General features: G+C 32.3%; 1 protein-coding gene across 1 annotated transcript in view; it reads left to right on the top strand.

Annotated features, from left to right (window-relative positions):
• The window catches only part of LOC139519610 (lon protease homolog, mitochondrial-like), a 31910-nt gene extending 22231 nt beyond the window's left edge, over positions 1–9679 (top strand). The window contains exons 18-22 of the mRNA XM_071311801.1: positions 3030–3170; positions 3886–4051; positions 6998–7209; positions 7460–7624; positions 8097–9679. Coding sequence (XP_071167902.1) covers positions 3030–3170; positions 3886–4051; positions 6998–7209; positions 7460–7624; positions 8097–8249 — 837 coding nt within the window. The 3' untranslated portion in view covers positions 8250–9679. The remainder of the gene's footprint in view (positions 1–3029; positions 3171–3885; positions 4052–6997; positions 7210–7459; positions 7625–8096) is intronic.
• Positions 9680–15025: the final 5346 nt, after the last annotated feature.

Here is a 15025-nt window from a genome sequence, read left to right as displayed (position 1 = left end):
CACAAACAAAAATGTTTTATTAACCGGATTTTTGTGACAAAAATGTCGGTTATTGATTTGGGGATGTACGGCGGGCGGGCGGCCGGGCGGGCGGGCGGCAATCAAATGTTGTCCGTGCATTAACTCATGAACCGTTTAACCAAAGCTTTTAAAATTTTAATATGTTATTCCTGACAACTATACGAAGGTCAAGTTCAATAATGGCGATTTTGACTTTTACCGTTCAGGAGTTATGGTTCTTGAAAGATTGAAAAATGGAGTTGTCCGTGCATTTACGCATGAACTGTTCTACCAAAGCTTCCCAAATTTTAATATGTTGTTACTAATGAAAGAATGGAGGTCAAGTTCAATAATGACGAATTTGACTTTTACCGTTCAGGAGTTATGGTTCTTGAAAGATTGAAAAATGGAGTTTCCAGTCGTGTCCGTGCATTTATGCATGAACTGTTCTACCAAAGCTTCTGAAATTTTAATATGCTGTTACTGATGACAAAATGGAGGTCAAGTTCAATAATGACGATTTTGACTTTTACCGTTCAGGAGTTGTGGTTCTTGAAAGATTGAAAAATGGTTTTTCCCGTCGTGTCCATGCATTTTCTCATGAACCATTCAACCAAAGCTTTTGAAATTTTAATATGTTGTTACTGATGACAAAATAGAGGTCAAGTTCAATAATGACGATTTTGACTTGTACCGTTCAGGAGTTATGGTTCTTGAAAGATCGTAAAATGGCGTTTCCATTCAGGTTGTTGCATTTACTCATGAACCATTCAATCTAAGCTTTTCAAATTTTAATATGTTGATACTGATGACAAAATGGAGGTCAAATTTGATATTGACGATTTTCACTTTCACCATTCATCAGTAATGGTTCTTGTGATATTGCCAGGACACAAATAAATGTTAATAAATCCGGTTTGCTGTCGTTGTGACAGCCTCTTGTCTTAAAGTAGATATATTTTTATGGCCCCTCAATGAAGTTGTCGGTGCCATATAGTTTTACCCTTGTCCGTAATTCTGAAATTCCGTAATTCTGAAATTCTTGTCATTCTGTCATTCCGCAACAAACCATTATACAGAGTTTTTTTCTAAATGCCTTCAGATATTGGGCTGATTTTTGGTATGTGAGTTAACCAGGATGAGTTACAGATCAAGTTTAAGTTTCGGTCCGCTCCGCTAATTTTTGTCGAAATTACGGGCTTTGGACTTTGATAAATTGTTGAAAATAACAGTTACACAGACTTTTTTTCTAAACGCTTTCAAATATTGGGATGATTTTTGGCATGTGAGTTAACCAAGATGAGTTACAGATCAAGTTTAAGTTTTATTAAACTCGGCTCATTTTTGCCAAAATTACAGGCTATGGACTTTGATAAATTGTTGAAAATCACAGTTATACAGACTTTTTTTCTAAACTCTTTCAGATATTGGGCTGATTTTTAGTATGTGAGTTACAGATCAAGTTTAAGTTTCGTTCTGCTCCGCTTATTTTTGCCAAAATTAAGGCTTTACAACTTTGAAAATTGTTGAACATCACAGTTATACAGACTTTTTTTAAATACGCATCCACATTTTGAGCTGATTTTTGATATGTGAGACTACCTTCATGTTTGTGTCCACATGTGTTATTGAAATAACAAATTGTTCAACTTTTTGAGACAGGGCCATTCGTGTCGCTTTGACACATCTAGTTTCATATTAAATTACCAATATAAGTATGATTAATTTGATGTAAATTGCTTTATATTGGTTGGTGAATTCAAGGTTACTGAGAGTGCCATCTGCCCCATTTTTGTTAGTAACCAGTTTGCATTCTGTACCCTTCTGTGATGAAATGAATGTGATTAGGCCAAATTTGAAGTGACAAATTACAAGTTCTATACACTGGCCTCACTCATTACGTGGTTTGAATGACATTTATTGATACTATTAGAAATTATTAAGAAAATAGTATTTTACACATATCCATTTCCATATAGTGTAATTTATTTACTATGACCCAACAACAAAATCCTGTATTATTATGTATTGTCAAGTCCCATCAATATATATGTTCTTGGATCCTGTTTTTATGATGTATTGTCAAGTCCCATCAATATATATGTTCCTGGGTCCTGTTTTTATGATGTATTGTCAAGTGACTCAAGTCCCATCAATATATATGTTCCTGGATCCTGTATTTATGATGTATTGTCAAGTCCCATCAATATATATGTTCCTGGGTCCTGTTTTTATGATGTATTGTCAAGTGACTCAAGTCCCATCAATATATATGTTCCTGGGTCCTGTTTTTATGATGTATTGTCAAGTCCCATCAATATATATGTTCCTGGGTCCTGTTTTTATGATGTATTGTCAAGTCCCATCAATATATATGTTCCTGGGTCCTGTTTTTATGATGTATTGTCAAGTCCCATCAATATATATGTTCCTGGGTCCTGTTTTTATTATGTATTGTCAAGTCCCATCAATATATATGTTCCTGGGTCCTGTTTTTATTATGTATTGTCAAGTCCCATCAATATATATGTTCCTGGGTCCTGTTTTTATTATGTATTGTCAAGTCCCATCAATATATATGTTCCTGGGTCCTGTTTTTATTATGTATTGTCAAGTCCCATCAATATATATGTTCCTGGGTCCTGTTTTTATTATGTATTGTCAAGTCCCATCAATATATATGTTCCTGAATCCTGTTTTTTATGACGTGTTTTATAGACTGTTGTTTTGCTGTTCATCATTTTTCACTATTTCCCATGTTGTTGTCAGTGTATCTGACTAATGAAATGAATGACTTGTGTACTCTTGATATAGTTTGTTTTTGTTTATTTTCACTTCATTTTAACACAAAGATCACAGGATTCTCATACCAAAATTTGATTTTCTTTATTGATAACAAGATCTAACAAATTTGATGGATTCAATCATTTTAACCAAGTCAATGAAATATATTTGAATATTTTTTCTTTCAGTCAAAACTGAACTATTTCATAAATGGAGTGTGTAACTGATATTTGTTTATATTTCAGAAATATTTGGTGCCACAAGCCCAGGAACATACTGGTATAACTAAAGAAGGTGTTTCTATATCAGATGATGCTATGAACACTTTAATCAAACATTATTGTAGGGAGAGCGGAGTTAGAAATCTACAGAAACAGGTAGAAAAGGTATGGTTCAGTCTTTTAGACAAGAGAAATCTTTGCTCTACATAGGAAACTGTATGTAGACAAAATACATTGATAAGCCCTTAATATATAGGAATTCAGGTTTTCTGCATAAAGGATTAAATAAAGCAGTTGACATTTTATAATATCCTTTAAACAAAGTTAACGATTTTTCGAGAAAAATACTTTATTCATAAACTTTCCAGTAAAACTATAGTTTATAGCCGTGAGATACATTGTGAAAACAACTGCAGAAAGTGTGATATTAGCACAAACATTTATGCTGTCAAAAAGGTAAATTTTTTGTCATTTCTAAGGTGAAACGGAATGGATATCTGATAATTAGTTTAACATATTATGGTTTTCATTCCTCAGTCCATCTGTAAATATGATGTTCTATCTATCCATAAATTTTGATTTTCTTCTGTGCCTATCTGTAAAGTTTGATATGAATAAAAGGATATGTTAGGTATTAGCCAATGAGACTGTAACCCCAAAACCCAATTAACAAAAATACATTTAAGGTCAGCATACAATCTTTTTTCAAAAGACATACATTAACATTTTATAATTTGATGTACTGCAAGTTCTCTGTTCTGAACATGAATGTTCTTTATTTGATTAGTGCAAATCTCTGACAGTTGATAGCAAAGCATTTATATTCTTAGGAGAGAAAAAAGTTCTGCCTAGTTTATAAAATTGTATGTTTTGTTTTCAGATATATAGGAAAGCAGCACTTAAGATGGTGAAAGAAAACACAGAAAATATAGAGATATCTACAGATAATTTATCAGACTATGTGGGGAAGCCATTGTTTACATCAGACAGGATGTACGATATAACTCCACCAGGGGTCGTCACAGGTTTAGCATGGACTGCTATGGGTAGGTCTAACGAGATCGAGAGACTTCAGATATAAAGGGAATCAATCTTTCCAACTTAAGCTATCAGACTCTTCTTTGTTTATTTTTAGATGCAGTTTTACTTGGATAATTTTGGAAAAATGAATGAATGAATCTTTATTACAAGGTCATAGACATGCTATTTCAAAATTAACAACATATATTAAATAGATATAAAACACAGATAGACATCAGAGAACAATAGTATAATACTATGACATGTAAAATTATGAGACTAAATGAGATGGAATTTCATGTCATACATGTGAGAGGTTTAGCTAGCTATTAAAATCGTTTTCTACTTAAGAAAATGCCTGTATCAAGGGTGACATCCCATTAGTCCGACAACCATTATTCCGACAGCCCATTACTCCGACAGCCTATTATTCCGACAGCCCATTACTCCGACAACCCGCTATTCCGACAGCCCAATACTCCGACAGCCCACTATTCCGACAACCCATTACTCCGACAGCCCATTATTCCGACAATGCATCTGTCTTGTGTGTATTGCTTAATTTTTCTTTAAAAAGACCAACTTTGTTCTCTTTAATATTTGGGGTTGTCCGTTTTGATTCCTATTATTCTTTCCATGCGGGATATTTGTCTCATTATATTAAAGTTGATACACATGCAAATTGCAACTGCCCAGTCCTTACCTTCGACCCTCTTATGTTTTACTTGTCTGAGTATAATATTTTATTTATTCATATTTCGTCGTTTTTGTGTCAACTGTCAGTCTGTGCTGTTCTAGTTCGCTTGGTTTTTTTGTGTCTTGATCTACCTTTCACTAGATCTTCGGTTTCCCTCTTACACGTATCAGGGAAGTGAAGTTTCACCACAATTAATTACATTAATAAATATATCGTAGTTGGATTACACTACCCGCCCTCTTTGGACGCAACATTTGCTACCCCTTGTGTCACTCATCTGAGTTTTATTTAAATTGATTTTGTCGCAGAAATAAGGGACTAATGTGGCATCAGGCAAAATGAGAAAAACAGAATCAAATACATACCAAGATCCTAAAACATAAGATGACAAATAGGACGAAATTTGTGCTCAGAAAAGATGAGCAATTTCAATTAAGAATACGGTATCATGTTCGGGAAAGTAAATCCACGAAATACGGAGACAACTACAAGTCACTTCCGCAATAGCGATAGATCAGACATAGTCTGAGAGATGAAACTCAATATATTTGTAGGGATACTTATATTATATCCTGAGCTTATTTTAAAATCTAGAAAAATATGCCTCATTTATAATGGTTGGGGTAGGTTTAGGACTTATGATTTACAACAAAACTTAATACGAAAAACAAATATGGCGGACATGACAATTTCGGTAACTTCTATTTAAATATTCATGAGGAAAAGTGATATCGGGTCAGTGACTGTATATGACAAAGAAACATCCAGTCAACGCAATGTGAATGCTTAAATAGAACGAGTGCAGTATAAAAGTCAATAACAACTAGTAAAAATTCGAAGACAATGTATGACATTCTGGTCACGCTTGTGTCTTTGTCAAATTATCTAAAAACTAAGTACATTGTGTGTTTTGTGGCATACTTGACACTTATTTTTCATTTAAAGATTGTTTCAATTTAGATATCATTGATTTTAAGAAAGGTAGTTCAAATGTTAATTAAGAACCCATTACATTAGGAATTGAAAATGCCAGATACTCAAAAAAACGTATTGTACAGCTGATAAAGTTGAGTATGAGCGTCATTTTTCAATCGAATGCTCCCTTCATAATAATGGATGAACTCTTTCAGCATATTAATTTCTAGCACTTGTCAGAGTTAGATAAAGTTAGATAAACATGACTCATTAATCTTCGATGTTAACACAAGAAAACTTTACTACTATGGGAAAAATTATGATTTTATTGTTAGTTCATTTGAATTATGCATGTAGTACAGGTCTTGATACTGACTGTTGTTTGATATCAATGTGTTAGTTCTTTTTTTCCTATTTTGTTTTGGCTCCGATTGTGGAATAAAGATAACTAGTATATATTAGTATTGTATTGTCTTAATGTTGACCCAAGCATTATACCTCTGTCTGACCGTCCGTCCATCCGTCAGTTCGTCCGTCCGTCCCGTGAATATTTTCGTTGCATCTTTTTCATAAACAACATTATAAGGATTTCTGAAATTTGGTTTCAGGGTTTATTGAAGTCGGCTTTATCGTGTGATGCAATTTCAGACTCAACAACTTTCTGTTTACCGGCGTGGGTATCATCAGTAGCTCCCACCATCACTGGTTGGCAACAACAAATGGAAGTTTTTAACGACCTTGACTGGCTATACAGCCCTTGCACGGTCGGCTGGTCTTGATTTATATGCTCTTTATAGACCCTGTTACAAATGTATTTGGAAAATGAAATATTCTTTTCTGTTCTATTCTATAAACAGATTTTGAGTTGAGTATATAGAAAGTATTCGAACTACCTTAGTCTTATGTAATATATACGGAGTTATTTCTTAAAATATGTTATTACATAAACGTAATAATACAGACAGACAAACATTTATTTTACCTGATACTTGACTTGATAAGTGTCGGACTTATGGGTTGTCGGAGTATTGGGCTGTTGGAGCAATGGGTTGTCAGACTATTGGGTTGTCGGACTAATGGGTTGTGGGGCCAATGGGCTGTCGGACTAATGGGCTGTCGGAATAATGGCGTGTAAACGTATCAAGTAAGGAATATGACAGTTGCTATCCATTCATTTGATGTGTTTGAGATTTTTATTTTGCCATTTTGAATTTTCCTCATACATTCTTTAAAAACGTGTTTTAGAACAAGTAAGTTGTGTTCAAAAGTTTGATAATTATTAATACTTATTTTATGAATGTTAAATTTATAATTTATTTTGTGAACATTCTCCTGTACTGAGTACCCAATATCATTCTAGGTGGTGCTACATTATATATAGAAACAGTATTGAAAAGAGCTTTAGAAATTGGTTCTGACAAAGACGGTGCTATGGAAGTTACTGGCAATCTTGGCAAAGTCATGCAAGAAAGTATACAGCTAGCTTATACCTACGCTAAATCATACATGACACAGACAGAACCTGATAATAACTTCCTACAGAAAGCACAGCTACATTTACATGTACCTGAGGTAAAATCAGTCAGGCTCTCATTTCTCCTTCAACTCTTTGACTTCATTGACATAACTTTGAAGATACATATAAGGTCTTGTCTATCTTTTTAACAAGTAAAGATTATTTTATGATTGGATAAGATCTTGTAAGCAGTTTACTTTTTACTTTTCTTTAACAAAGTCATTACATCTTTTGTATAAGCTGTTTAAAGTAAACATTGACTTTTCTTTTACTGACTTGCTTATGCTATCAAATGTTTAATTGTAGGGAGCTACACCGAAAGATGGACCTAGTGCTGGATGTACAATAGTAACAGCTCTGTTGTCCCTGACATTAGGGAGACCATGTCGACAGAACCTAGCAATGACTGGAGAGGTGTCATTGACAGGAAAGGTGCTCCCAGTGGGAGGTATCAAAGAGAAAACTATTGCTGTAAGTGAAAAGTTTCAGATTGCTTACATGTACATTTTATATTATAAAAAAGTAAGGGGACGTTTAATGATTGCCAATGGGAAAACCATCTACCAGCTACCAAATGAAGAAGATCTCTAAGTAACTTCTCTTGTGCCTTCACAAAACAGATGTTTATACAAAGAGAATGTTCACTTAAACAATTTATTGGTTTCTTGAAATTTAATCAAATGATGATACTTGTAAAACAATAAATATTTTTATTTAAATTGCTGGTATAAATTTCAATGGTTTACAGTTTTATATTAGAATATTGAAATTCTTTTTATTAGAAAAACATGTTGATAATTGATTTAGTGACCAGATCAGTTTTTACACCTACTGAAATAATTTTGAGGACCATTTCCTTCTTTGCTTAACTTGATCAACACATGAATACCATACCATATTATAAGCATTGTATGCAAATTAATTGAGTTTATTAATTTTACAGGCAAAGCGATCAGGAATAACATGTATTATCTTGCCCGAAGAGAACAGAAAAGATTATTCTGATTTGCCAGACTTTATCAAAGATGGAGTTGAGATACATTTTGTAGAGAATTATCAACAAGTATATGACATTGCATTTCCTGTAGATTCATGACAGAATGTCACTGTAAAATAGCCAGTTATGTTGTAGGTTATTGCAAAGTCAATTAGATATTTGTGTATTTTATCTAAATGATACATAAAAAGTGTAAGTCAATTTATGAATTTTCATGGAATGTGAAACTGAATTCACAAATCAAAACAACCACCCAGCTGATTTTTTTAAATTCATGTATTCAATGTTTATAATGTCAATTCATTTATCATGTTTATGTAAAAGGAAATATTCAACAAAAAGATAGAACATAAAGATATAAGGTTGGACTATCCGACCCATTAACAAATACTCACCTTTAACTGTTAATCTAACATAAGAATTTGATTTTATTAATGCCAAAAATCAATAAATTGTTGACAAGACTGCAAATATGATTTCTTAACACAAACATGTTATTTTTATGGGTAGGCAATTTTGTAACTGGAGTTATATATTTTGTAATTAATAATCAGGTATATGTTTATTTAACAGTGCAACTTATAATACTAGTTTAACGTGCCCTTTTATTTATGAAGTCAGGTATCAAAAGAAGAAGTGTTCTTCTCTTAATTTATTCATTATAGATAGACCTTGTTGTGATTAATATTATATTTTATGTTTTTTATGTATATGATTCATATTTGTATCGAATAGTGATATTTATTGCACAACAATTTTTAATGTCAATATAGGAATACATAATAATTGCAGGCATCTTACATTATAACAATTAACTTACTGCTGTGGTTTAACAGCTATTAGATATACTACTTTTAGTTCAATATTTGCCAATACAAGCTGTTGGACTAGTTTCCACTGCATATATTTCTCACTTGGGCTTTTTTTCCTCAGTGTCAAAGCTTTATTGGTATTTTGAGGTTTTAATTTGATAAAAAAAAATCATAAACAAACAATCTATGAATTTGGGATAGCTATGAATGTAACAAAGAGGAAATTCTGCTGTGTGATTTGACAATTTCATGAAAATCCTAAAATCCAGTCCCACCCAACCAAAATATAAAGAATAAAAACAATTTATTTGAGACCAAATTGTCATGTAATGTTGGAGAAAAAAAATGCATCCTCTTTTCATACAAATCAATGTTGAGACAGGATATTATTTGTGAAGTTATCTGTTAAAGTTGTAGATTTCACTGGATATATACATACCAATTTTTAATATCTTGTTAAAGCAGCTTGGTATATTTGTACATGATTTTATCACTGGGAAGAGTTAAATATCTATCAAAGTTTCACACTAGTGTTCATTGTGTTATTTTCAACTAAGGAAAGATCAAATGAATATATGAATATTATCTTCAATAGAAATACACTTTTTGCTCAATATTTGAACAAATTGTAGATTGTCGTAGTTACCGTAACATTTTGTGATATGTAAAAAAAAAGTTTACAAAAACAATGTAAATAGAATAAATGTTTAAATATTACACATGTTGCCAATTTTTTTTCCCCTGCCAATCCCTTTAAAGGGGCACTAGCTACGAGATATATAAAAAATCTAAAGTTTGATTTTTAAAGCAATTGCTTTTATGCCGTCGCGTATGGCCATCTTTGTGACCCAGATCAGAGACTCCGCCCAGATCAAGCCATAGTATTTTGTTAAACAGGCTCCTTGTCAGTCATTCTTTAACACCTATGTATGTTTTCTAATGCAATACATAGCTTGAAACTTTTAAAAAAAGTTAGTGGATTTAAGAAGTTTCAGAATATGTTCTTGTAGATGTATTTTTGTATTTAAAGGGTCAACCGTTTGACTATCAAATAACATAGAAGTCCGAGTGAAAAAAAGTATATTTTTATAAATGCGATTCCGTTTTCCGCCGTTCGTACGATGTTTCAACAAAATATGGATTCATTTCAGTTGTTGATTTAGTATTGAAAATTTAACTGAATTATCTCCTAATAAATACGGTTTTTATGTTTAATTTGTGTTTCTTTAAGAGCTCAGGTGCTCTTGTTCATTCATAAAATTATCGTTCATTCATACATTTATCGTAAAATCAAAATCACTACACAGGTTAATGCGTAGTGTCAAATTATTACCTGTAATCTAAAAATAGACAAACTTTATTTGCGCAAATAATTTAGCGGAACGAAACCCTTGTTGAAAACACATAACAATAAGTTCGTTTTCCTTTTCTGTCAAAACTCCGTAATATTTATCGACCACCTTACTAATGAAATGGACCCGTCCAAACGAAGTAGATGCCAAGTCGGTCCAGATGAAGAGATATTTACAATTTGGAATTTTCTGGTTTATTAATACATAGATTGAAAAAAGTACGTCTTTTTAAATACCATGATCAAAACTGGGTTTGCATAACAAATGTCAGATGAAACCATTATCCTCGTCTTTTCAGTGAACAAGTCTACTACGTTTGTTGACACTCGACGGTCCACCTTGTTAGCAATTTTATTTCACATGTTTTCGAAATATTGAAGATCATGTTTCGCAATGTTTCCTGAAAATTGATAAATATCAAAGCAACGTAGAGCTGTTTGTTCTTCTTCGTATAATAAAATTGAGAATGGAAATGGGGAATTTGTCAAAGAGACAAAAACCCGACCATAGAAAAACATACAACAGCAGAATTAAGGTCACCAACAGGTCTTCAATGCAGCGAAAAATTCCCGCACCCGGAGGCGTCCTTCAGCTGGCCCCTATACAATATATATACTAGTTCAGTGATAACGATTTAATGTCATGTTTGTCTGTGATGACCCCCTTTTTCGGGATTGCATGAGAATTGTAGTTATCTCGTACCCACATGCACTTGTTTCTATCCATAGGAAGGTCGACTATCCATATAAAACTATTTATATGGATAATCGACCTTCCTATGGATAGAAACAAGTGCATGTGCTCGTACCGCATCAGAAGGACACATATCAACTGAGCAATAATGTTTGGAACTTAGTTTTAAAAATGATGAAAATATTTTTATTAAGCTGGAATATACATTTATTCTTTACATGTTTATGTCTTGTAAGATATTTTATTTCTTTCCTGTTTTTTAACATTTGCGTCTGGAAAGTTGAAATGTTTTAACTTAATCATTTGTGTTAATGGTTAAATATAAATTAATAATGAAAATTGTTAAAATTAAATCAATAAAGGAAATTATTGCCAAGGAAGTTACAAACACTACCAGGGGATAATCCATGATGATTTCTTTTTGAGTTATATGTTTCAGCACATGTATATTTGACCCCAACTTTAGCCTGGTAAACGTGTTGTCTCCTTGTGAAATATAAAACATATTAAAAATGACTTTCTGCTAAAGTCTTTTATTTATATAAAGTTAAAACCTTCTTACTTTTAACTAGACAACACTCATGTCAGGTTTAATTCTTGTATATATGTGGATGAAAAATAAAAGTCTCCAAACATTAACATGGCAGCAATTGCTTTTACAGCCTTTAAGGCTTTGATTTTTTGTGCAATCAATAATGAAAGTGAAATAGTGAAATAACAATTCGCTTTTTTGCAGCCAAAAAGGTTCAATTTTGTCAAATTACGCTAAGAAACATTGATAATTAGGTTTTCACTTGCAAGTGAATGAGTCGACCTCTTTAAATCCGTATTCATGTGAACTTCAATTTAACCCCTAGCTAGAGATTGACAACGCATGCATTGTACGTGTACTGGTTATTTAAAGAAAAAGAATGTCAACAATGAAAGTGAAACTACGGTAAATCATTTGATTACTAATTCGATGCACATAAAATCATTCTTATACGGTTAAAAGCAATGAGAAACATCTATTTTTAATCTATAAAATCAAATCAAACAGACCTATAAAAATCCAATTGCACGTGTTGGTTTAATCTATTCATATCTTTATTTATGTTTACATCGCTTATATGGTCATCTGAGGTCAAATCGATAGTTAATTAGATGGCATCTGGACTTAAATACCCACGAAACGAACCTATATTTTATCTACCCCATGCTCTGTAAACTGTTTATTTTAGACTTTTGATAGTGTGGATAAATGTTTTACATTGTTATAAATCAAATATATGAATTTGAGTCAAATCGGTGACCATGAATTTGACAGCTAGTGCCCCTTTAAAAATATACATCAGAAATCTTGTTTGATATAAACTAAAGAAGAATCTAATGCGCTGAATAGTACAAAACAAGATGAATACTGTAAATTCAGAAATTATTGGCTGCATTTATCATTGCGATTTTATCATTTAAGACTAATATGCGATTTTAATGTTTGCGATATTAAGAAAAATTCTGTTTAGGCCACACCAATTTGATTCCTCGTTCGACCGACCTGCCCGCACCTATTTTTTTCAAAACAGATTTTTAGGCAGTTAAGCTGCCTTATGCGAGCACCCTGGATTTGTGTTCTACCCAATAAATTCTGAAATACGTGCCATTGTTATCATCTAGCTGGCTACTATATTATTTATAACTTATTGGACAGTTTTTTCATACTTTTCATTCTGGATTACAAAAATGGGACCAGAAAAACCTTAAATGATCGTCGATTTTCCCAAAAGTTTTGAAGTTGCACATAGGAAGTAGAGCACATTAGGAATCCTTATGTAGTTTATTCTCCCCTGAGCTTTTGGCTAAGATGTCAAAGAACAAATGTATGAAATATTTAATCGCCGAAAATCTCTAAAGACAAGTAGTTAAGATTTCCCAAATTGCAAAAGTCGTAGGAATATTGTTTGTCGTCAATACGTAGTGATAATGAGTTAATATGTTCCAATAAACAAAATAATCATTACCTCACACTTCTGTTATAGTGTTAATTCGGTTGTTGTTTACTGACACGTGCCCATTACATAATTAATTATTAAGAGATAATGAAATTATATTACGGTATGGACACTCTGCATTAAACAGGCTTGTGACTGTCTTGGTTTACCAAGGCTGCATTACAGTACGGGTAGGGACTTATTTTTATGGATAAATGGGAATCCGGGAAATGACTGATAAAAATAAAACAAAAAATAGTTAAAGACGACTAAATCGTGTTTTGATTATACATGTATGTAAATCGATTAAATTTCTATTCTGGTAAATCGATCAAGAGCCTCAAAACTAATACACAATACTGTCAATCATTCCACATCAAATTTAATCATAAATGAATTTTCCCACGGTCGGTCAGTAAGGTCACCTGTGTTTACTGTTACATTTCCCGCCATATAAAAATCTCGTGCAGTGGACAAAATCGATCTTTAATATCTTTTATTAGCATTCAATATTATTGTGAGTGGAGTCAAGTTAAAGTTCAACCACGTGCACACGCTGTTGATCACTGATATGTGTATCATGGAATTGTCTTTTCACGGCAATTTTCTCTTTAAGATTGCTATAAAAAAATATAACATACAAGTTTCTTTTTTTACATGGTTGTGCGTAAATTAATATTATGCAATTAAGTTCGGGATTTCGGGATTAACCCTTTCGGGATCTGGGAATTCTTTTTTTCGCGATGTCGGGATTTAAATTCGGGACCTTGGGACTTCGTGTTTTTAAGCCCGGGATTTCGAGATCTGGACCCCTTTTACCCACAACCCCCAAATGCAGATCAATGCAGAAAATAAACTTATGCCCGGGAAGAATCAATATTTTCTTCTAGTGTTATTATTTGCGTTCTATTTTAGTTAAACATCTCCAACTTTCGGACAATATTTGTTTACAGTAAAAACTACAAAGAATCATCAAGCTACTAATAATATACAAGTATTGCTCACTGTAATTATTTTTATCTCGGAACTGACACAACACAGACTGAATATTAAATACAAATTATAGAAATATTTTGCATGTGACCGCGTCAAACTAAAACGTATGCAGCAGCACTTGAGACGTACAGCATTCTGCTAATCAATAGATTGGAAAATAAATCAGTAAAATAAAAATAACCGTAATTTTTTTTACAATAAATTCTACATAAAGTATTTTCGCGGACTATGACAGATAAGCCCGTGGCCTTGTGCAGGATATCTTAGTAGTTGTAATTTTAGAGTTTAAAAGGGGCTTGGTTAACATCCATTTCTAAATTAAAAATATAATAATATGATAAAGATACTTATTTTTTTAATAACTAACTAAAATTAAAACAAAAACTAATTTAAACAGTTTACTATTCCATATTTTATTTTAAAAAGGCCCACCCTCACATTGTTCATTGCCTTGACGTGGCGTGAGGGCTCCACTGATGAACACGTTGAGGGATTGTATGCAATCTTTCTTTTATTCAGTGCATATGCATATATATATATATATATATATATAAATCTTATATTGTGTGTTTTAAGTAAATATATGAAAATCTAGAATAATACTGAAATATAAGTTTATGGTATCAATATCAGTTTATAATGTATTTGTATACATAGAATTGGCTCATGACTTGTTACATGAATCTTTATTTCATTTATGTGTTGTTTTAATATTATAATTGTCTGTATTTGGATCACGCCTCTATTGTGCTCTTTCCAATAAAATATTGAATTGAATTGAATTGTATACGATCTCCTTGGTCGCCATCTTGGAAATACACACCGATATTCATAAATTTATAATGATCAATATTAACTTACCTGCAACTTGTAAATCATTTTTAGGTTATAAAATACACTTCTATGATAATTTTATTCAATAATATATGTTTAAAAGTCACTCAAATGTGTTAGTATTGATATTTGAAGAGTTATTCGGTCATTACATGTGTTATTCGGATAATAACAGTGTTATTCGGTCATTCGTGTTACCCGTCATCTACGTCAGTAGTCTA

This window comes from Mytilus edulis, chromosome 4 (assembly GCF_963676685.1).
Source record: "Mytilus edulis chromosome 4, xbMytEdul2.2, whole genome shotgun sequence".
In the NCBI taxonomy this organism is placed as follows: Eukaryota; Metazoa; Mollusca; class Bivalvia; order Mytilida; family Mytilidae; genus Mytilus; species Mytilus edulis.
Note: the sequence above shows the minus strand (reverse complement) of the source record. Positions and strands in the feature narration are given on the sequence as shown.